Source organism: Acanthochromis polyacanthus, chromosome 1, assembly GCF_021347895.1.
Source record: "Acanthochromis polyacanthus isolate Apoly-LR-REF ecotype Palm Island chromosome 1, KAUST_Apoly_ChrSc, whole genome shotgun sequence".
NCBI classification, from domain to species: domain Eukaryota; kingdom Metazoa; phylum Chordata; class Actinopteri; family Pomacentridae; genus Acanthochromis; species Acanthochromis polyacanthus.
In genome coordinates this window covers 33,982,127-34,007,180 of record NC_067113.1, presented here as the reverse complement: position 1 = coordinate 34,007,180, position 25,054 = coordinate 33,982,127, and the positions used below count along the sequence as shown (strand labels likewise).

General features: G+C 37.4%; 1 protein-coding gene across 2 annotated transcripts in view; it reads right to left on the bottom strand.

The window, feature by feature from the left end:
• The window catches only part of LOC110949695 (protein jagged-2-like), an 81,242-nt gene that overhangs the window by 37,096 nt on the left and 19,092 nt on the right, over positions 1–25,054 (bottom strand). For both annotated transcript variants that reach the window (XM_022191868.2, XM_022191869.2), the window contains exons 3-5: positions 16,376–16,433; positions 4,334–4,588; positions 2,915–2,975 (exon numbers count right to left, since the gene is read on the bottom strand). In XM_022191868.2, the coding sequence (XP_022047560.2) occupies positions 2,915–2,975; positions 4,334–4,588; positions 16,376–16,433 (374 nt within the window). The remainder of the gene's footprint in view (positions 1–2,914; positions 2,976–4,333; positions 4,589–16,375; positions 16,434–25,054) is intronic.

The window sequence follows — 25,054 nt, the reverse complement described above, 5'->3', positions numbered from 1 at the left end:
TTTGACATGAAAATTGTGCATTTTAGGGCAAAAAGAGTAGAAGTTTTGAAGAACAGTGCATAGTTTTGTTGTAATTCCTTCATTACTGACTCTGATAAACACTTATCTCCCAACCCAAACTTGAAATCCTGACGTTTTCCAATTTATGCAACTTGCTTCAGAGCTTCTAATCTCGTATTTTCTTATTTTTTGATGAACTGAAGCTGTCTTCTCTGAATCCATAACATAAAAAGCTGTTTTTTTCTTCTTTTCCGTGTCTTTGAGTTCCTGATTACGACGGAGCTCCAGATCACATGTCGAGGCACATTCCAGGGTGTTCCTCTCTCTTCCAATCCTCTGGCCATTTTCTATGAGAAATCTCAGCCCTCTTTTTTCTCTCCCCCCCCCCCCCGCTTCTTTTACGAGATCTAAGCTGGATCAAACCTCCGCTGGCGTTCCCAAACACTCGGCAGCGTGTTTGTCTTTTTAAAGCTCCGTCTAAACGCACAGTTTCGCTTCCACATGTAATCAAATCTAAATTTCTCTGCTTCCTCTCCCGTTCACACAGAACCGCTCAGCCTTTTTAGGAAACCCTCGTAGCCCCACTGTGCAGTTCTACTACAACTCTGAGGGTAAAACTACTGTGGAAGTATTCGTACACAACTTAAGAACTGAACTAAACACACTCAGGAAGGAAAAAAGCTGCAGTTCCCAAGAAGTTTTGTTCATGAAGGAACATTTTTCCAACATGAATTATAGTATTAATGCTCTTATTGTATGCTGTATGTGCAAGAGGGTTGTTTTTATTGTTTTTTTTAAAACGTATTTTACTGTTTTCATGGATGATATGCTAAAAATATCCCTTTGGAACAATAAAATACATCTTATCTTACATTATATTATCTGTTAAAAGTGATTTAATTCTAGTTATAGAGGCCTTAAACACCTCAGAAGGATATAAACCCTAAACTACTACTCTTTTTCAGTGCATTTTGCATTTATTTATGTGTTATATATCTTTATTTCTTTAAAAAAAATCACCACAATTGCACCATTTATAAACCAGACACTCTAAAAACCAAAACAATTGTCGGCTTTTTAAGCTTTTTTTGCCCTCTATCTGATCTAAATCGTTTAATATTCAGCGTCTGCAGACACCAATAATGTTTTCCTCCATAATAAACACTTTAGGTCAAATGAATCAGACACTGTAGCGACCAGACGAGGCGGTCGTGTTTGTGTTTGAAAGCAGCTAAGCATCGTTTGGTTTTAGCTCGCAAAGGGGCCAACCCGGTCTCACGGGGATTCGTGAAACTGTCACGTAAGTTTTAGTTTCGGTTTCGTGCGCACCAACACGATTTCGTCATGTTTTTCGTGCCGCTCACCACGAAATGTTTTTCGCTGTGGTAATCACATCTGAAAGTGGTTTATACCGGCGGATTCATGACGATCTAAGCTGTCCATCGGCGTATACTGCTTGTGTGATCGCGTTTGCGGCCGCCGGCCGCCGGACATTCTTGAAATTCCTATGCAAATTGGTAAGTGTACCACCGGCTTATGGTTAGGTTATGGTTAGGATTATGGTTAGGGTTATGTTTAGGGACGATGTCATGCAAAATATAGTGTTGGATTCGCCACGGTTTTACATTAAAAATATAATATACACATTCTTTTGAAATACGTTCTGAGTGGCACGAAAAGTCCGCCGTTTAAAATACATTGGTGCGCATTTCGTGGTGAGCGGCACGAAAAACATGACGAAATCGTGTTGGTGCGCACGAAACCGAAACTAAAACTTACGTGACAGTTTCACGAATCCCCGTGAGACCGGGCTCAAGGGGCACCATGACGAAGACTTCTGTGATGCTTAATGACCTCCAGTCCAGCAAACGCGAATAAAATCTAGTCGGGATGGATTTCTAGATCATTTCTGGATCTGACCGGCAACAGACGGCCGTTTTTGAAGCTTTTATCATTTGTCTGTTTCTTTGCTGGCGGGTTTAGCACATGGCTAATAAAGAGAAAGCTAAATTTCAAATTTCAGTTAATGGTTAATTTTGGGAATGTCAGGAAATTGTATCAGGTATTGGCTCATAATAGATATAAAATGACTCAGACCAGATCAGGAGACAAAAATTCAGGACATCCGTAAAACCATTTTATTCCAATTTATGACATGTGTTCCTCATAAAAGTCCCCGTCATGGTGCTCCTTTGCTAGCTAAACTCTCAGCTAGTCTACAACACTTTTAGAGCATATTATCTCAGAAAACTGACTTGGGTTTGGGCAGATAATAGATGACTTCAGGAGACAAGAATACTATGTCGCTGCACATGTTAAGACCAATACCGATCAATTAAACAAAGCTTTGATCAGCCCTTAGATTGGGATTAGTAAGTAAAAAATGTGACGGAAACCCAGAAACTGCTTGGATTTTAGAGGCTTAAATAAGTGATATAAATTAACTTAGCAACCATATTCATGTACAATAATGTGTTTATTTTCAGATTATTCATTCATCTATATTTTATTAATTGTGGTTTCAGTTTTAAAGCTTGTTTTTTGTTGTTTGCAGCTCGTTCGGAATCCAGTCTTGGCGACCGGCAGCCATAACATCGGAAAAAAGGCGATTTGTTCTGGAAGTAGGTGGTGTTTGGTGGATGGAGGGAGGAAACATGCAGCAAAAAAACCCAACAAAAACAGGCCTCCAGCTCTGTTTCTGCAGCTTCAGAACAGGAAGCAGAACAATGGCTGCTGGATCAGAGGGAACGGGGGGGGGTAGGACTTCAGAGAACCGAGCTGGGGGGTCGAATGTTATCAACAAGCTCCTCATCGCCGTCACCGCCGCTAACCTCATTAAGGCCCCTCCATCCAAACAGGATCGTATTTTACTCCACCTGACAGCAAACAACAAACAAAACTGGACTCCACTCACTTGCATTCCCCCGGCGAGCTGCACGTCCCATGCCACGGGCTGCATCCCTGCTTGCAGATGGCTTTTCAGGAAGGAAAAGAGGAAAAGAACGGGTTAGTAAATCATCATTTCTGCCGCTCGCGTCATTAAAACCTCGTCAGGGCTCCGGGTAAGGCGGCCGGGCAGCTGTCGGAGAGTCGACGGCGCCTTCAGCAGCGACAAGAGTTTCCAAACATGCTTGGAATTCCTGCAAAGCGACACCCTGACACGAACTTCCCGAACGTCTTCCGTAGTAAAAAGAAAAAAAACAAAAAACAAAAACGCAACGTCCACGTGATCGCACCACGTTATGATGCGTTTATTTTTGGCTTTTGTTTAAAAAAAGAAAACTGGATGTCTTTTCTGAGTCTTAAAAACATGATAAAACCTGTTTTCTTCTGCACTTTTTAGTTGGTTTTCATCGAGAACTGTTTACATTTGATAGAATTTAATTCAGCTCCTGTTGTTTTCAAATGTACCTTATAAATAAATGCATAAATAAATGCTTTCTGGATGGAAAAAAGCAAAAAATGCTGATATTTTTAGATTTTAGTTTAGTTAAAAACAAACTATTCAGACATTTTTGTAAAGTTTATTTTAACCCTGTTAACAATTTACAATTTTTCCTTCATCTTAACTACCCATCAAGTATCTTGTCTTGTTTTATTACTTTGTGAAAATTAGAGTCTAAATTAATTTTTAATCTTTTTGGTTTGTTTGAAAGGTGCCATATAAATACAGTTTGATTGACGGATTGATATTTTAATCTTCATTTTTAGTTACAAACAGCAATTTCCCAAACAAAAAGCCTCAAAACCGACATAAAGCAGAGCAAAATCTCATAAAATATAGTAGAAATATAGTCAAAATATTGCAAAAATACAGTAAAATATAGCAAAAAATACTGTAAAAATACAGAAACAAATATAGAAAAATACAATAAAAATATAAAAATACAGTAAAAAATATAGCAAAAGCATAGAAAAAATATAGAAAAAACACAGCAAACATTTAGCAAAAATATAGAAAAATACAATTAAAAATACAGAAAAAATACAGTAAAATATAGAAAAAAATACAGTAAAAATATAGAGTACAATAAAAAATATAGAAAAAATACAGTAAAAATATAGAAAAATAGCAAAAATAGTAAAAATTTCATAAAACTCAGTAAAAGCACAGTAAAAATATAGAGAAAAATATAGTAAAAATATAATAAAAATATAGAAAAATACAGTGGAAAAATAACAAAAATATAGAAAAATACAATAAAAATATAGAAGAACTATAGCAAAAATTTTATAAAACACAGTAAAAGCACAGTAAAAAGACATAGTAAAAATACAGTAAAAAGATTCAGTAAAAACACAGTAAAAGCGGTATCTTTCCAGTCTAACTCACCCGTCTTACAGTCCGGTCCCGTCCAACCCTCCATACAGTCTCTGTTTCCAAACTGGTCGCACACATAATGTCCGAAGTAGTCGTCTCGCGGCCGACACACTTTGTTGCACTTGCTGCCGTAGTAATGCTCGTCACAGCGAACCCGGATGGTGTACTCGATGCTGGCCACGGAGCTCTTATACTCCACCGGCTGCTTGTCCTCCCCGGGGTTGATCATCCCTTTATAGATGCTGCGCTCGATCAGCAGCTCGTCATCTGCAGAGAAGAAACACAAACTGAGTCTGAAATATTCTCCCTTTAGAACTATAAACCCAAAATCAATCCACCGGTTTGAAAAGCATTCAACAGGAAGCCATTTATTGGAGTCAAACTGTAAAAACTGGAATTTTTGGCTCAAACAGTGAACAGAGGAGCAAGTTGTTGGAGATACATTCAGCATGGAGAAACATCTTTCTACGGATGAACAGAGACTCAAAGTTGTCCAGAATGACTCAAATTGTCCATAATAACTCCAATATTGTGATTTTTAACGCATTTTGGGTCATTTGGAGCAAGTTTAGAAGTAATTTTAAACAATTTTCTCGTCATTCTGAACATTTTTTTGTTTCTTTGGACCAGTTTTGAGTTACTATAGGCAGGTTTTAACTGTTTTGTTTTTGACAAAGCTAGACAGAGGAAAATCTAACATCCTCGATCAATAAATAAATGCAGCACGGCTCAGAAACAGTGAACAGAGGAGCAAGTTGTTGAAAATACATTCAGCATGGAGAAACATCTTTCTACGGTTCAAAATGACTAATATTGTCATTTTGAGCCAATATTGGGGTAATTTTTAACACGGTTCAAGTAATTTTCAACAGTTTTCCAGTAATGTTTTGATATTTTTGTTACTTTGGACCAATTTTGAGTCAATTTGGGCAATTTTATGTGACCTTGGGAGAAAATAAGAGGAAAATCAAAGCTACTGGATCGCTAAAATAAAGGTAGCATGGCTCAGAAACAGTAAACAGAGGAGCAGGTTGTTGGAGATACATTCAGCATGGAGAAACATCTTTCTGTGGTTGATGTTCGCAGTGCTGGAACTTATTCAGAAAAGGTATTTCCATCTCCAAATTGGTGCACTAACTTTAGAGAAAGTGGAAAAAAAAACCCTGAAAGCCAGCAAGAAATTAATAAAGTTACTTTGAACTTTGGTCTTTTCATGAGCTTTTAGTACTTCAATATGCGTATAAAAATACTTTACAGCTACTGAGATCTAGCAGGACGAGTCAACACTTTACCACGTGAAGAAACCCAAAGTTTGACGGTCCTGTAGTAGCTTTAGGAGAGGAGTTTGGCATGAGTTTGGGGTTTTCAGCTCTACGGAAACAAAGCTAAAAACACAACGACGCTCAGGAATTTGTGTCTGTCAGATAGAAGAGTCCAAACAACTGAACTCCTGAATGGAATTCCAGGGAACATCGCCGATTCCGGTTACGGGATTTGACCCCCAACGACTGGCGAGATTAGAGAACTTCGAAGAAACATTCAGCGGAGATCAGAGGGAAGGTGCAGCCTTCCGGTCGGACATCGCCAAGAATGCGGAGTAAAACAAAAAAAAAAGAGGAAAAGGGGGCAAAGAATAGGAAAATTAGGCAGCACAAACAGAGGCGTGTAGCGGCGAGGTCTGCGAGGGCTTGATAACCGAGAAAGCTTTTACACTTTTCCTGCTCAGTGAAACGCTCCTCTGGCCTCCTTCCCCTCCTCCCCCCTCCAGGATGTCCAGCGCCGACTCCATCCAAGCCGGCCGGAAATAATAAGAGACGGCCAACGGGCGAGGAAGGGCGACATCGGAAAGACCCTTTAGCTTGTTCTCAAGGAACGGAAGCACCGTGACCCGGCAGGAAGAGCTGGACGGACGATTCATCCTCAGTCTGCTGCCGAGTTTAGGAGTCCATTAGAACCAGATAAACCGACTACAGCGGTTTCAACTACATTAAAATCTGCTTCTTCTTCATCGTTTTTCTTTAAAATGACAGAAAACATTTGTCATTTAATCATCTTTTTTGACAAATTATTTTCAAAAAGGTGCCTTTTTATATTATCTTTTATATGTTTTTAAATATTGCACTAGTTCTCATCTGTAATTAAATAAAATTATGTCAAAATAAGTAAAACATTTGTTACAAATTTAAATTTTTGGCCAATTAACGTGAATTTATATTTTTTGTGATTTTATGACATTTTGTTAACAAAACAGGGGAAAAAAAAATCTGTAAAATAAGTTGCAAAAAAATTCACTACATTTCAATTTTTATGATACGCAACACAAAAATGTGAGGAATTAAGTAAACCTTTTGCTGCCAAATAATTCCACATTTATTTATTTATATATTTGCTGTGACTTTATTAGAGGGGGGGAAATCTGTAAAAGAGATTTTTAAAAAATCACTGCATTTTAAATTTTACGATACATAATTTGTCTTAAATAACAGGAAATATTTGTAATTTAATTATGTTTTTTGTCAAATATTTTTAAGTGAAGGCAGAATAAAATAAGATAAAATAAAACAGAATAAAATAAAAAGTAAAATAAAACAGAACAAAATAAAATAAAACTTGTATAATTCCCTGGAGGGAAATTAAGTTATTACAGCAGCATGGATATTAAAATAAAGTAATAAATAATGAGACAACACAGAATATCAGGACAGAAAGTGAGGGTAAAATTAAATAAAGTAATTTACAATTAAATAAATAAAAATAAAATAAATCTAAAACAAAAATGATAGTAAATACAATAAAATAAAATGAAACTAAATTAAATTAAATAAGATAAAATAAAAATGTCGTTAATCCCCTGAGGGAAATTAAGTTGTTACACCCACATGGACATTAAAATAAAGTAGCAAACAATAAGAAAACATAGAATATTTGGACAGAAAGTGAGGGTAAAATAAAATATGTTAAAATAAAATAAATAATAAAAAATTTAATTTAAATAAAACAAAATAAAATAAAAAATGATTAAAATGAAGTGAAATAAAATAAAATAAAATACAGAAAAAATCAACAGAATATACAAAAGTGACAGAAGGCGCTTGGATGTGAAAATAATTAAGAAGGTCCAAATAAAAGCTAAAACTCGTCTCTACTTTTATGTTTTTGTCATATTTTGACCTTAAAGTCGTAATAATTAATTTATATGTTCAGTTTAGCGAGGATATTAACTGTTAAAATGAGGCTTTTTTTTTTTAAATAAATGTGTTTCGTAACCAAATGTTCATTAAAATGTACTTTCTACTGTATTTTATGGTCTTCAACTGTATCTGCGGTGACTAATTCTGCCTCCAGCGCCGTAGTAGAAGAGAAATCGGGCTGGTATTCCTCCAAGCGTATTTTAATATCGCCGGCGGAGCTGCAGAAGTTGGACGAATCCATTTTCACACCGTCCTGATTTAGTGGGTCTCAGCGAGAGTTAACACACTGCCACAGATTCCAGCTCCACGCCCACCACCTGAAACACTCCGAGCTGCTCATCTCCAGCAATTAGAGGTAAAAATAAAGACCAATGGAGCGCAGAGAGCCGTGGAGGAGGCTGCTTGTTACCAGGGAGAGCAGCAGAGCTCATTATATAAACACAGCAGCTGATCAACGAATAGAGTTTATCCAGCAGGTTCACCGAACGCTGCAGTCGGACCGTTAGAGAGCTTTAAACGGCTTCTAACGGAGCTCGTCTCTTGTTTTCATTCACCTCACATCCCGTAGTTTAATCAGAAAAATGCAGCCTACAGTAAATAATAAAAATCTGCAAAAAAATATAGAAAATCTGGCAGAAAAGGTGCCAGAAAAATATGTAAAAAAAAATCGTAAAAACTGTGAAAATAGCAACAAATACTGGAAAAATATTATAGTTTTAACTGAATTTAAATACAGTAAAACGGTGGGATTTTATCGTCAAATATTGTACGAGAACTAATGAGTAAAAAAAAAAAAAAACAACGTATTTTTAATGTGGACATTTTTTTTAGTTTGGGCCAATTAGCATGATTTTTTTGTAATTTTTCTAGATTTTTTGAGGGAAAAATTAGTGGAATAATCTGTAATTTTACCCGTTACTACCTGTAACGGAGAAAAAATATGTACGGTATTTGTAGTTTTGATCAGTTAACATGTTTTTATTTTTATGTTCATGTTTTGTGATTATATTAGATTTTGTCTGTAATTATATTTACACTTTAACTATCCATCATTTTCTTTTAAATAAAGGCAAATATTTATAATTTAATTAATTGTTCCAAGTAATCAAAAAAATAATCCACTTTAAAATAATTTTCTAAATGTTTTTTTCTGTAATTTTACTGATTATCTGTAATTTCACAAAACCAAGAAAAACATATAAAATCTAAAATTGTTTTACAAATTTAAACAATGACAAAAATAAGATAATAATCATGATCTTTATTTGCCGATTTAAACTCAGTAAAAATGCTGCAATTTTATGATAAACATTTTTAAAAAAATTGCGATTAAAATAAAGATTTTGGAAGTGGACGTTATTTACAGTTTGGGCCTGTCTTTTGCTAAGGTTAGCGTAGCAACTTTTTCGATGTTTTCACAAGTTATTATTCGAAATTTAACAAAATCTGTAAAGTAGCAGTAAAATATAGTTAAAAATTGTTCAATAAACATTAGACACCCTTCGTTAACGGTGAACTAGGAGCTGTTCAAACTACATTTTTCCATCTCAGGTTGTTGTTTCAGGAGCAACAAGAGGTGAAAGTGAACTTCAATCATCATCTTTTATCGCACGGTTCATAAAATACCTGAGAAAACACCTGGAACGAGCATCGATGCCAGAACCTTCCTGTGATTCAGCGTTTCCAGAGTAACCACTAAAAACTCTCCCAGCAGTAAACCGATCACTTCACAAACACTTAAATGACCAACAGCTGCTTTTATCAGCTGAGGATTAGTCTCGGCCTGCTTCACTCCACTGGAGATAAAACTTCAGGTGCATTCATGGAAATAACGAGGAGCCATAAACACCAACAATCAACCATCAGATGCCAAAAATCTGTCCACTGCTGCAGCGTGGCACCGCTTGCCAAGAGAAACCAACCCACCGATGAACATGCAAATCATTTTTTTTCCATCACTGTGTGGCTGTAAACAGCCTGTCAGGACATAAATGAAGCTGCTTCTGTGACTGTAAGATACCAAAAATTGATGCATGGGTTCAGTTTTTTCTCCAAAATGCTTCAATCTATCGTACTTTCGTTCCCGTGTCGCTGCGTAATTGTTAAATCTGGACGTTTTTGGTTCCCTTTAATTGTCCGGCTGCAGTTGTAGGAAAATTGCGTTGAAGCCAAAGTTGAGTCCAAAAGTTTCCACAGACTTCCAAAGTCAACAATTCAAATACCAACCAAACAAAAAGGTGGGTTGTACACGATGAAAAGTTCAAAGGTCTTGACTTAAAACATAAAAAACATCTTGATAAATTATAAAAGAAAGATAAAAAAAATAAAGATACAACCATTATTTACGCAGCGAGACAGATGAGCACATTCTCTGAGCGAAGCAGCACCAGTTAGTTATAAGAGCTGTTTGAAGGTAAGGTAGCATAACTGCTGATGATGCTAAGCTACGGCTATAGCTAAGCGGTTAGCTGTGCCTGTTAGCCTGCAGCTAACGCTATCTGGAGCACTGTAATATGTTTCTAAAGTCAGATTAACTCTAAAACTCCGTGCTAATCGACAGACATGAACAAGAAGCACAAACATTTCCACAAATCTGGACATTAGCTGCTTTCACACCGGATACAGCTATTGCTAAGAGGTTAGCTGTGCCTGTTAGCCTGCAGCTAACGCTATCTGGAGCACAGTAACATGTTTCTGAAGTCAGATTAACTTTAATAATCTGTTCTAACCGACAGACATGAACAAGAAGCACAAACACACCAACAAATCAGGACATTAGCTGCTTTCACAGCGGCTACGGCTATGCTAATAGCTAGCAGCTAAGCTAGAATAGAAGTACACTGGAATTCCTTGTGGGTTTTCTCAAGCCAGTTTCATATACAAGGAAAAATAAAATAAAATACAATAATGTTAAAGGAAAGAGCAGTAGCATATTATAAAAATAAATAAGTATACATTATAAAAGAAAGCATTTTGTATGAAAAGGTTTTTTTTTTTTTATAAAGGCTAACAGCTAGCAGCTAAAGTTAGGAGGCAGCCACACATTACCCCGAAACAGAGTCTGGAAAACAATAATTAAAAAAGCTTTAAGATCTGAACCTTAGTGGAAAATAAAATTGATAGAAAAGCAAAAGATTCACGAAACAAACTGTTATTGATCCCAATTAATCGACGTCAAAATAAACAGAAGAGTGCCGTAGCATCACGTGATGCTCAAACGTTCTGTTTCTATGGCACATATTCAGCTGTAGTTTAATAACGACCATTTAAATTAAAGGTCATTTATTCCTTTATCTGAGCATAAAATTAAGCAAATTTTTAATGCATTCATTTGGGAATAAAATGCCATTTTTTAACCGCATCATAAAAGAATTTCCAGCATTTTTTTAAAGTTCTCAGAGTCTTTTGGAGCCTGCATGCTGCCAAGACCGAAACTGAACTTCAAACCCTTTCAACACACTGAGCTGCATTATTTAGGAAAATACTTGAGCATGTAATCAGGACTTGAGCTGGCAAACAATCAGAGGATCCAGTTTGGGCAAAACCAAACTTGATCGGGACGCTGTGAGTTCTTCTGACTGCACACCTGGAAGGATGGGAACTCTCTCTCTCTAATTATGTTACAGCATCGCTAATGCTCGCTCCACCCCAATCACAGCTGGATGCTACAAGTCGCTGCCTGCTCTCTGACGCCAGTCCACAGTCATTCCCGAAAACCGAGGAAATCCCAAACCGAGGCAGGAAAAATACGAGTGAGTAAACAGAGCAAGGAGTGAACACTGGAAAACACTCCAGGGATTTCTGCTTTTTATCGACTATATTTTAACGATTTACTGTTATCGTACAGATTTTCCCCGTTTTGTTAAATTAGAAGAGCCAAAAACGACCACAAAAATGAGAAAAGTGACAAGAAAAAATATGAAGACAAAATTACACAAAACAATCACATGAAGGGCAACAAAAAGACAAAGTATGACAACAAAATGATTCAAAATCAGCTCAAAAAATAACGACAAAACGACACCAACGAATCACACGATGACAAGAAAGCCACAAAAGACCACAAAAGACAAAAATAGACCACAAAAACACAAACTGACAATATAAATGACAAAAAAATAAGCCAGTGTAATCTCAGAAAGAAAAAAATACAGATTAGCTGTCACTAAAAGGGCCTAAAATGTAAATAATGACCACAGGTACCATTAACCAGCACAGAAGTCTTTGTCATGGTGCCCGTTTACTAGCTTAACCGCCACAATGCTAGCTAACATAAACTCCCTGTAGCCAAAGTGGAAAATCAGGATCAGAAACACATTTACCAGCTCATAAATCATCCAAAACTTATTTTACAAATTAGATTTTCTTTGATATATTTATTTATATAATTAATTTATTATTTCATTTTCATTAAATTACAATTCATGTCTAGCAAACTCAAAAAGAAAGATTTATTTCCGTGTTCACTTCAGGGCAAAAACTGTAAATAACGCTCACATTAAAAAATTATTTTACAGATTTTATTTATTTATTTTCCCTCCATTTTATAGAAAGAAATATTGATTGACATGTTCACTTTAGAGGCGGAAATGGGGCCAAAAATCCAAATAATGTTCCACAATAAAAAGTACCTGACCAGTTTTATTTTACAGGTAAATTCATTAAAAAAAGAAAAAATATTTACGTGTTGACTATGGAAGGAAAATTGTACATAATGTGCATTTTTATATATACTTATTTGTTCTTATCATGCAGGACTCTAAAACCATTTTCTATGTATTTCAAATAATAAAAAAGGTTATTTATAATGATAAAATATAATTACATTTTTTGCATACAGTTGTGCTCAAGTTTAAATTCTCAGGCAAAATTTGTGAAATATTGTCTATTATTTTTTTGTAGAAAATATGTTTGATCATGGAAAAACTTTTCATTTAGGGGCAGTAGTCAGACAAAGTTAATAGTATTTGCTCTGATCGTTCATGTTTTCAGTAAAGAATGGTACAAATGTCACGTGTTCTGCCAGAGGAGGTAAACTTAAGAGCCCACCGGTTTAGATCAGCTAAAATATCATTATTGTACAGATCTTATCCTCCTTTTTGAGCGTTCCTTAGAAGATTCCTGCTCTCCGGCGGGTAATTGGTTGTGTATTTTTAGCCAAGTTGTGTGACTTCTAATCCGGCCGTGGAGTTTCTGTCTGACACCAGACTTGGCCGCTGACAGACTCACTGACAGATTCAGAGCTCAAAGTCGGTCCAAGTCTGCAGGACGGGGTGATGGTGGAGACGTCAGCGCCTCCCGAAGCCTCCGACCCCCAGGATAAATAAAGCCTCCTCCAGTCATCACACAGCAGATCTACAGGAGGCACGGCAGCCTGGGTAGCGGAGTGGCGTGCGGTAGCCGGACAGCTGCCGGGACGCTAATTAGGGTCTGTAATCAATGGCTTAACGAGGCGGGCTTAATATAGAGGAGAGCCGAAAACAGCCCGAGTGACCCTGAAGAGGGCGAGAAGAAGAAGAAGAAGAGATGGAGGCTGGAGGGGCGTAAATAAACCGGCTGTCAGTCACATGTCACTACGCTGCTGCGTGGGAACGCTGAAGGTTTGTTGGACGGCGGCTGATTTTCTGCAATGTCACTATAAAAACCAACATGTTCAGACTGAAAGGAAAAAGCACACAAATTCTGTTTAGTCAACCGGTTCATACCACGCCTCCAGACTCACTTTCTACATCAGTTGCACCCAAAATCATATAAATTTTATCACGAGATGACACGTTTCTAGCTTTACGTTTGTTGTCAGCTTCAAAGCACATCGTCTAAATAACTAAGCAAGAATAAAAGAAGTGGAGATCCAAGTTTTGTAATTTTTCATCAGCAAAAAATGTCAAAAATCAACTTTTTGCACGGCAAATTCCATTAAACGGCCCAAAAGTCTTTGTCATGGTGCCCACTGCGAGCTAAACGCTCAGTGTTCTCTGATCGCTAACATGGACTGCCCGTAGTCCAAGAGGAACATTTTTAATGTAATGTTTTTTAGCAATTTACTGCCATTTTGCAAGTTTACCATTTTGGTTAAATTACAGATAATATGTAGTAAAATAACAGAAAAATAATTTCATTTTGATGTTAACGGTAAAAAAAAAAAACAGAAAAACTGCAAATAATGTCCACGAACCTGTATTTTTCCAACTGCTAATTGTTTCTTTTACAACATTTGACCATTAAATTATGTTTTTTTTTTAAATCTGTTAAATTTATTTTACAGATATCTGCCATTGCAAAAATAAAAAGAGCCCTAATTTCCACATCAAAAATCTGCATTTTTATAAATAACTCTTTATTCTTTTACAGCATTTGACCAAAAAAAAAAACTCACTTTATTTTTACTGTAATAAAATCTGCTAAAAAATTAATTACTATTACTATTATTATACAAATATTTGCTGGTATTTGAAAGAAAAAATATGTATGTTATGGACTGAAAACTGGTAAATCATTTTTAACTGTGGCTTTACAGAATTCCTGATTATTAAATTACAGATGATATTTAGCAAAATTAAAGTTTTAAAAAAAAAGTACACATTAATGATAAAACAGGCCCAAACAGTAAATTACATCTACATTAAAAGTCAGTATTTTTATGAGTTTGACTGTAAAGTGATGCTATTTTTACTGATTTTAAACCATTTCCTGTTACTTGACAGAAACCATTTGTATATAAAGGACTGAAAATATTAAATCTAACAGTTATTTTCACTGTTTCCCAACATTTCATGTATGTCCCGATGATAAAACTGTCGTCGCTTTTGTACATAAATGTTATTAACATGAGGAGCGTCACACTGACTCTATAATTTGGGCCTGAACCTCCATAAATGTAATAAAGGGCCTGACAGGGTTCACAGCTGATAATTAGATTCCGTAACGGGGTTTTTCCTGCATGGAGGAATGTTTGGCGTTGCCCCAAAGATGTTTTAGGCAGCGCCAAAGGAAAACCATCTGCGCCAGAAAGATAAGAACGGAGATTGAGAGAGTTGCGCCTGTAGTTTCGTTTACTCAAGCAAAAACACACATTTCTGTTGAACAAGGTGACGCAGACTGAATATGACCACGTCCTCACCCCACAAAGTCCCGTTCTGAGCGATGAAAAACATTACAAGCTGGATTCACACCCAGTTCTGGAAGCTGTTTGGGCTAAAAACTCCAACTCTGACTGTGATCTATTGCCTCTACAGCAACATCTGATACAGAAACAGCAGCACAGGAGCAAAATTAATGAATCTGGAGCCATTTCTGTGAACGTTAAGGCGAGATTAGAATCTGGATTTCTACGTTGGTGGCACTGAAACACAACAAAGGAGCTGCTGCCGGTGGGGAGGAAGATGGGTGAGGTCACAGCATCCTAAATCATGTTGTCTTTGAAGGAAGCCAACACCTAACGAAGCGCTGTTCTATCACAGATTACATCCCTTGATTAACCTTCCTCCCTCGGAGCGCTGCAGAAAAACAGACCTGAGATCAGAGGAGCATGTGCAAACAGGAGGCAGCTGAATACTAACAAAGCTGTGTGCAGGCAGGTTGTAAACGAGCTCAGCGGCCTTTCAGGTATCTCAACGGTTCACACGGTCAACGGTAAGACTTTCCAGGCGGCGTTCTCATGCACGTCATCTGTTCTCACTTGATTAATGAGTTTTGATTCACAATCTGACACATTCACCAGTTCATATCAGGGTTTCACGTTGGCTGCACCCCAAAAAAAAAAACTTTTTCTCACAAAATAACATTTTAATGGTTACCTGTTGTCAGTCCCATAGTCTTATTTTTCAACACCAAGATCTAGGACCTAAAGTCAGGAAAATACACCTCAAACATTAATTTTGGTGGGTATTATTAACAGCACAGAAGACCTTGTCGTGGTGCCCGTTGCTAGCTAAACCGCTACAATGCTTGCTAGCATGAAGTGTCTGTAGTCCAAGTGGAAAATCTGAATTAGAAATACATTTACCAGTTCATATCTGGGCTAAACACTCACATTTTAAATCAGTTGCACCCAAAATCTTTTTCTTAGTAAACACCACATTTTACACGTTCGCTTTTGTCAGTTTCCTCAACACACTTTCCTTAGCATGTTACGCTTTGCTACTTTTCAACAGCAAGATCTAGGACCTAAAGCCAGTAAATGCAGTTCCTTTTGGGCTACACTGTAAAAAAAAACAAACATTTTTTTTGGTAGGTACCATTACCCGACACAGAAGACCTTGTCATGGTGCCCGTTGCTAGCTAAACCTTCACAGTGCTAATTAGCATGAACTGCCTGCAGTCCAAGTGGAAAATCTGTTCACATCAGGGCAAAAGACTCATGTTTAACATCAGTTTCACCCAAAATCCTACTAATTTTTCTCACTACGTAACATTTTTTTAAGCGTTTCCTTTTTTTGGGAGTTCTTACACACACTGGTAATTTCTTAGCACATCGTGTAAATGTCTGTCAACAGGAACAAAGCTACTCAGAAATGTTTCTGCTGTTTTTCAACAACAAGATCAGCATGGTGAAACATCTTTCTATAGATGTTAGGATGTAAAAATGTAGACAGACTATCTTTAGTATGTAGAGCCACCTTTTTCAAGCGTTGGTAGCATCTGTGGGACATTTTTTTTTCATTTTTGTTGAATAGTAATCAAAGAAATTCAACTTTTATTTGGTTTTTCTGTGATTTATGGTGTTATAACTGCACAGGAGACTTTTCTGAGTTCTTCTTCATGGTTGTTCTGTTTCCATGGAGGTTCAGGACTTTATATTGTTGGGGAAAATGATTCAGAACCCAGAATCTGTTTGGGTTTTGGAGGGTTAACTGCGTCTTACCATTGCTGTGGGTGCCGTTGTCTCGGTCCCAGGCCTCCACTATCACCGTGTACGCTCTCTGAAACAGAAACAGGAGGTCAGAGGTTATCGCAGTTCAAACTCATACAGAAAAACACACTCAGACACTTCAAGAGTTTGCACAGAAACTCAGATAGGAGACGCCGTCACTCATAAACAGACTCACACAGTCATATGTTGAAGGTGAGTAAGTGTGGGAAAGTCAGTCCTGTTCCCACACTGCTGTCACTGATTAGCCTCCAGGCTGGTTAACCAGTGGCAGCAACACATTCACCTGGAAACCACCACAGCACACTTTCTTCACATTTCCCCCGCCTTATTATGATGATAATCCGCTTTCCGGGCCAAAAACTGAGCCCTGTTTCGTCAGCTCCGCGGGGACAGACGGAGCTCCTGGAACTGGGGTTTGATGACTTGCTCAAGGGCATTTTGTGTGTTAATGCATCGATCATCCGATGGGGAAATTCATTTCTCAGCTCGTCCCCGCGGGGATCTGGCTCTGAGCCTTCAGGGTCAAGTGTTGGAGGATGATGGAATCAGCGCTGCTAAGGGTTTCTTGCAAAATACCACAGAAGGGCTGAACAACTCACTGAAATACTATCGAAATCAACACGTTTTTCAATAAAGAGAAAACATGTTGCAACATATCTTCGTAAATGAAGCGTCGTGGTGCTTGGTTTGTTCCCTGGACATAAGGAAACAAGAACGCAAAAATTAACAAGATGCTCAAAAATTAAGTTTGGATGAGGTCTGGCAGCAAAATGACTTGGTTAGGGTTTGGGAAAACGTCATGATTTGGGTTAAAATATGACTGTTTAGCTGCATAACTGAAGCTTCTCCTTCATTTTCTGGGATATAAAGGTGATCAATCTCCTGTCATATAATCTAAGTGAAGCAGAGCAGCAAAGACGCGTCAACTAGAAACCATTTTCTGATTTGTTCCTTTAGAAACTACCCTCAAAAAACACCTGAAAATGCAGTTTAGATGCACAGAAAGGTTGAAATTTGGATTCCTGAACTGAATATCAACATGTTGAACCCTTTCCTTCTATCATTTAGTAAAATATGACAAACAGTGCAACACATCGAAAGCTTCAAGCCTTAGTTTAGGAATCAGGTTCAAACTACGAACACGACCACGGAAAGTTTAGGCTCTTCAGACTTTTCTGCCAAGATGCTCAACCACAAAGTTTGGTTGAGGTTAGGCGGCGAAATGACTTGGTCAGGGTTTGGGAAAACGTCATGATTTGGGTTCATATACGACTGAAATTTCTCCTTCATTTTCTGGGTTATCAGGGTGCAAAATCTCATCTCATCTACATATGTGAAGCTCAGCAGCAAAGATACGTTGATTAGAAACTTTTTTGTGTTATGATCCTTTAGAAACTATCCTCAAAACACACCTGGAAATACTGTTCAGTTGCACAGGAAGGTTGAAATTAGGATTCCTGCACTGAATATCGACATGTTGAAGACATTTTTATCAAAATAGGCTCAACAGTGCAACACAACAAAGTTGGCAAAATAAATTTGAGTCAAGAGTTGGAAAAATTCAAGACTTGGTTCTGGAAACAGGCTGAAGCTACAAACATTACCACAGAAAGTTCAGATTCTTGAGACTTTTGTGTCAAGTTGGTCAGAAACAAAGGTTGGTTGAGGTTAGGCGGTGGAATGACCTAGATTGGGTTTGGTAAAATGTCATGATTACGCAATATTGTACGTTTCATGTGCACAACTTCAACACAATGGGTACCATGACAAAGACTTATGTGATGCTTAATGAGCTCCAACCAGAACTTGTGCTTAAAATCTCTATCATTCCAAAGTGTAATTTCTTCTTTGACGGTGTTTAAACGGTTACATAAATTAGAGTCTAAGAGTTGGAAAGCTTCAACACGTAGTTCTGGAAACAGGATGAAACGTTAGAAAGTTTAGATTCTTGAGTCTTTTCTGTCAAATTACTCAAAACCCAGAATGAATCTTCTGTTAATCTAATCAGAACTAACCAAACTGAACACCTGAGACGCGTTTCAGTGACAAACATTCAGGACTTTCCTCGATTTGACGCTTTAATCTGCTGAGGTGGAGCTCATTTCCAGAGATCCTCGTTAAGTACCACCACAGTCCCACTAATTACACCTCGGTTTGCTGTGTTGTGTGATCGTTGTGCGTTGAAGCCCAGCGTGGCTGCACACTCTGCCCTACTTTCCAACACCAACAAACTGCAGCTCCTCGGATTGTTTCAGGTGCGAAGCTTGGACTTTTTTCTTGCAAACAAACGGCGCTGGAGTTCGCCGTCTGTCGACCGCAGGAGGCCCGACGAGCAGCTGTGAGTTCCCATGACCCGAGTCTGACTCCTGGAGACCGAAGGCTGCAGGGGAGATTAGAGGCACCGAAAAGCAGCACAAAGGTGCACAGCTCCGGCCCTTTGTGGAGCTTTAAAGGGAGGTTCAGGCGGTTCAGGAGATGCTGAATCACCAGTCAGAGGAGGGAAGGTGGTGTTGATGCTTGTAGAGGCAGGTTGGAGTCCAGGAAAACAAACGGGATTAAGATTCTCCGAGCAAACGACCACAAAATAGATGGCTTAACGTTATCAGTGATCCAGCTATCAGTGGCTTCCTCAGTATTAGCTTCATAAACGGTTTGTTCAGCGTCAGGTTCAGCATCCTGTGAAAGATGTTGTTTAAACACACCGATGTAATGTGGAATACTGCATTTTTCCAGGTGCAATATTCCAACTTCCTGTCCAGTATTTCCTTATGCAGGTGTTACATTTCACTTTTCACAAGCAATATTTCCATTTCCAGGTGGGATACTTAACGTTTTAGGTACAATATTTAATTTTTCAGGTGCAGTATGTTATTTTTCCAAGTATAATATTTTATTTTCACCTATAACATATCAATGTAATGTGCAATATTGTATTTTCCAGGTGCACTATTGAATTTATTTAATTTGTTTGCTCCGCTAAAATCCTGGAAAAACCAAACATCTCCGTCTCCCTCCTCTTGTCTCGCCTCAGTAAATGTTTTCCCACTTTTAAATCTCCGGCACGCATATCAAACGAAGCATGAAATCAGTTGTGGGAAAATGTTTGCGGTGAAAGTTCCAGACTGGTTTTCTGAGCCTGGAGGAGAGTTTCAGTCTCCATATTTCCCTCCAGGAAACGAGGAGTTGGAGGATTTCTACGCTTTTAACGGACAGCAGCAGTAAAAAACTCAGCAAAACTTCACTGTAACACATGAATGTCTTTAAAACTTTAACTGTATTTTTAACTGATTTTACACATTTTGTGAAATTACTGGTAAATATGAGCAAAAATCACAGAAAAAGAAGTAATTTATAGGATACTCATTTAAAAATGCTCCAGATGCCCCAAACAGGCACCATGACAAAGACTTGTGTGGTGCTTAATGACTTCTGACTGGAACTACAAATTTAACAGTAAAATTACACCATTTTTACTGCATTTAAATTAGTAAAAAGTTAAATTTTTTTTTTACAGGTATTTGCCACTATTTTAAAGCAGTAAAATGACACCATTTTTTACTGCATTTATATCAGTAAAAACCATAATTTTTACAGATATTTTCCATTATTTAAAAGAAAAAAGGGTCTATATTTAGGATTGTAAATATTATTTTAACCGTAATGTTACAGATATTCCCTGTTTGGTTAAATTACAGCTAATACTTAGTAAAAATCACAGAAAAAAAATGATTAATTTACACGTTGACTGTAAATAATCAGGCCTACCTACACATAATGTCCACATTAAAAACCTGTATTTTTACAAGTCATTCTTTCAAAATCCTTCTTTTAATAGTTTTAGACATTAAAGTTCAACATTTTTAATTTGAATTGTTTTAAATAGCTATTTAATTCACCTCATGAATCACAACATACTGTGAAAAGTCAGAAAAAGAAATCATTTATGCCATTTTTTATTTAGGAATAAAAGCTCTGAACTTTTTTTTTCTTTTATCTGCTTTTATCATGACAGAAACCAGAAAATCCTCATGTAACGTGCAATTTTTTTTCCTTTTTCAGTCAAAAATTTTAATCTAATGTGTAATATTTCAACACAGTGCCGTATTTAATCTGTAAATGTGCAATAATTAATTTTTCTGGTGCTGTCTAATATTTTGTCAAATTACAGTTAAAACGGAATTAAATCACTGGAAAAAGTGATAAATTTACATGTTAAATGCATAAAACTGGTCAAAATTGTACATAAGATATAAAAAATGCAATGTTTTTATCGTTTGTTGTTGTTTTAGCTGTAATTTTGTCAGATAATATGCAGCATGAGCACAGAAAAAACTACAAATTTACATGTTGACTGTTCAATGAAATAAAAGAACAAGCATAAAAATAACTATTTAAATCAGCCAAAAAAAGTTAATATTTGACAGATGTGTTGTCCCCCCCATTCTATTTACTAGGGCTGGACCCGAATATCCCGAATATCTGAATATCCATTCGCTACGGCAGTATCCAGATATTAATTTTGGTATCCGAATATTCGCCCCCGTCTTCCCTTCACCTTCGGTCCACTTCGGCTCATTCCGTCGTGTTCGGCTCATCTTGGCTCCTCCATTCATGTTTCTTACCACCACCCGAATGGCCGGGTGGCTGCAGACTCTGACGTCACGCTTCACTTCGTTGCATAAACACAAGACAAGATGCTGAAGACCTCCGCTGTTTGGGAATTCTACAGTTTAACTGACGACAAAACGAAGGCAAAATTTGGACCCAAGAGACCAGATGAACGGATCCGAATATTCGGGCCGTCTCCACCACAAGCCACCGCCCCCCCCCCATCGGACGTTACGGGGCGTAACGAATATTCGGATATTCGTCTTTAATAGGGTCTGAATATCCGGAGGCCAGAAACCACCATTCAGGCCAGCCCTACTATTTACAGTTTTTGCATCATTTTTAAAGTATTTTCTTACATAGTGTTGACTGAATATGCCGTCGACGGCCACTGAGCCGCCATAATTCTGCTATAAGTAAAAACAAATTGACTTTATCATCATCAATAATCTCTGTGATAAATTTTAAATGTGAGGATCCACAGACGGGGTCCGTCGGCCTCAGAGCTGCCCCACAAACGCTGCTCGTCTTCGGACACGTGTCGGAGTGTTTGTCCTTGAAGACAAGGAGCTGGAGGACGGAAGCTCACGAGTGCGTTTGTGTGCGACTGGTGGGAGGAAGGGTGAGGAGAAAAAAAAGGGGGTGAAGGCGTGTCGGGAGACACTCGACACCTCCGAAACCAATTTACAGCAGTCGGAGGGATTTGAGTTTTCATTAGTGGGCCGACGCCTCGCCTTCCCTTCACCTGTTCAATGAATAAATTACTGCAGCGACAGCCGCCGGCGACCGCTGAGAATCTACCGATCAGACCAGAGCTGCTACGGTTTTATTTGTTAAATATGCTAATGGGCTCACTACTGCACAGCTCTTTCCTTTTTCAGTGTATTCAGGAGGTTGTTTTGCCAAGAAAACCAACTAAACTGCAAGAAAAACCAACAGAGACACAATTATAGCACGTTAAACTGAAATAAATGCACCAATTAGCAGTGACTTCAAAAGCAGAAATCTGAATATTCAATAAAACCAGCTATAAAATCCTTTTCTTCCATTTGTTGAAGACATTAAAGTCAAATGTTTATCTCTTTATCACTCCATCAATCAACATATACTGTCAACAACCATAAAAACCCAATTATCGTCGCCTTGTTTTTAGGAATAAAAGGATCAATAAATCAGACTGCGGGTGATAAACAAGCAAACCATGCTTCTTAAAAACATAGATGTGAATAACAGTGGAAAGTTTGGTGGATGTAAGTGCAGCTGAAGTGGAGATTTTCTTTTTTCAGTGTGTTCAGGGTATCGTTTTGCTCAGAAAACCAACTAAACTGCAAGGAAAACCAACAGAGACACAAATATATGACTTAAAACTGAAGTAGTTTTACATATATGGATTGTTTTTTCCACGAAATGTAAACAGAATCAAATTTTTTAACTAACGGACATTAAGATTAACTGCCCAAATAGATTACTTACAAGAGGAAAATGATCTTTTGTAGTGAAAGTCTCCTTAAATGAGGTAATATGAATTTAAATGCACCAATTTCAAGTGCGGAAATCTACATTTTTATATAAAATCAGCTTCAAAATCCTTTTCTTCCATTTGTTTAGGACATTAAAGTCAAATGTTTCTCTCTGTTTATCACTCCATCAATCAACATATACTGTCAACAACCATAAAAACCCAATCGTCGCCTTGTTTTTAGGAATAAAAGCATCAATAAATCAGACTGTGGGTGATAAACAAGCAAACCGTTCTGCAAAACCTTTCAGATCATAAATATGAATAAAAATGGAAAGTTTGGTGGACGTAAGCAGAGCTGAAGTGGAGATTTCTGGGTCAGAATATCAGAAAAAAACGAAGAAAGCTGCCTTTAAACACATATAATGTACTGTAATTACAATCCACAAATGCACAGTGAAAAACTGCAGTAACAGAAACTGCCAAGTGTGTATTTTCTGTCCAATAGTCAGAAAAAAGCTTGTAATCAAAGGAAAAAAAGCTCAAAATCTCAGCATAATCCACTGTATGTAGATTTAAACACCAGTTAAAGTGAGATTTTAACTCCTATTAGGATTTATTTGGCAGAATAAAGGCTAAAACAACAAAAACATTTCCAACCACAGTGCTGGAAATGACAGCCATGTAGTTCTGGTTACAATACAGCAGATGTCACACTTAGTCATAGATCTTTAGACGTCCACAACGACCGATAAAATGTCGCTGTGGCCAACGTTAAAACGTAAATAGACTTTGACATCCAGGCAAAAAGCAAACTTGAAGCTTAAATGACCCATTTCCTGCTACTCATGTAGACTTTGGTTGTGGTTGCAGCAGACTAAGGAGGACATTCCTCTCCCAGCAGTGGTTTCCAGTTCCTCCTTGGGAATCCCGAGGTGTTCCCGGGTCGGATGAGATATATAATCCCTTGAGTGAGCTCTGGATCTAACGCTGGCTGCTCGGAAAACCTCCAAAAGAAGGCGCCAAGGAGAAAGCCTCCTAATCAGATGCTGAATCATTTGAACCGACTCTTTTTGAGGCGACACCCTTGATGTCCGAACTCCTCATGCTAATCTCCAAAGCTGAACCATCAATCCTGCAGAGGAAACTTCTGGAGCTCATGACCACGAGTGAAAGTTTGAAATCCATCTCATCTCTACAACGACGGTCTGGTAAAATGGCCAAATTACTGCCAACGCTGCTCCATTTTCCCAGGAAATAATTGATGAGTTTCAATCACAGAACCTCCGACTTGGAGCTTTAAACCTTAATGAAGCGAACAGAATCACATCGTCTGCAAAAAATCGAAACACGACGCTGAAGTTCACAAACCTTCAGACTCTGTCCACAACCACAAAATTATGACACTGTTAAATTAACTAAAAAAATATTCCAGATATTTGCTCTTATTTGAAAGAAAGATCATCTCGTAAAATCGTATAATAAAGCACAATTCACATGAGAACCAGAAATTAAACAGGCCGAAACTGCAAAATGTCCACATCAACCCGACAGAGAAAACTTCCAGACCTCATGACCACAAGCTAAGGTTTGAGCTGGTAAATCCATCTCATCTTCACCATGATAGTCTAAATTTTTCCAGCGAGTAATCCACCAGTTTCCAGCAAAAAGAACCTTAGACTTGGAGCTTTGCACTCAAATTGCCATAGTACCAGAATAACATCATCTGCAAAATGTGGAACTTTGACCAAAGAGTCTGTCCATAACATAAAATTACGACACTGTTAAATTAATCAAAAATATGATCACATTACAGATATTTTCAAAATAAATATGATCTAGTAAAATCAGACAAAAGTATAAATTTAAGTGATAACCATGAAATAAATACCGAAACTGCAAAAATGTCCACATCAAAAGTCTGTATTTGATAAATAGTAATGAACTTTTTTACAACATCTGAGAGTAAAACTAGGCTTTCTTTTTTATGCCTTATAAATGTGCCAAATATATTATTATTCCACACATATTTGCTGTTATTTGAAAGAAAAATGATGCGCATGACAGAAAACTGTTGAAAAAAAACAAGGAAAACTGTAAAGATTGTCCACATTTATAGTAATTCTTTCTTTTACAATAGAATTACACAGTTTCGTTGTACTTAAATTAGCTAAAATATAATTGTCATACAGATATTTTCTGCTATTTTTACATTTGTTACAGTTGTGGAACAGTACAGTAGCCTACATATTTTTACATATTTCTTTCTGGCACTTTGCTTCCAGATTTGCACCATTTTTCTTTTTTTACAGTGCAGGATTTAAGTTGCTAATATGTCTGCCTGTCTTATATGTATTCTTGTTTTTGTTTTTTTTCACTGGAAAGCACTGTTTTCTTTTTAAGTGACTTCTAAATAAAGGTTGAAGTAAAATGTTCTTTTCACTGAAGACTCCCAGCAGAAGGGGATTGTTAATTGTTAATAATTTAAGAAAAAAATAAACCCCGAGACCCAATTAGCAACTTTCCTGGAGTTGTGATGAGAGGAGGAAGAAAATCAGATAAAGTCGGTGGTAACACCTGTCACGTCACACCTGTTTGCCATG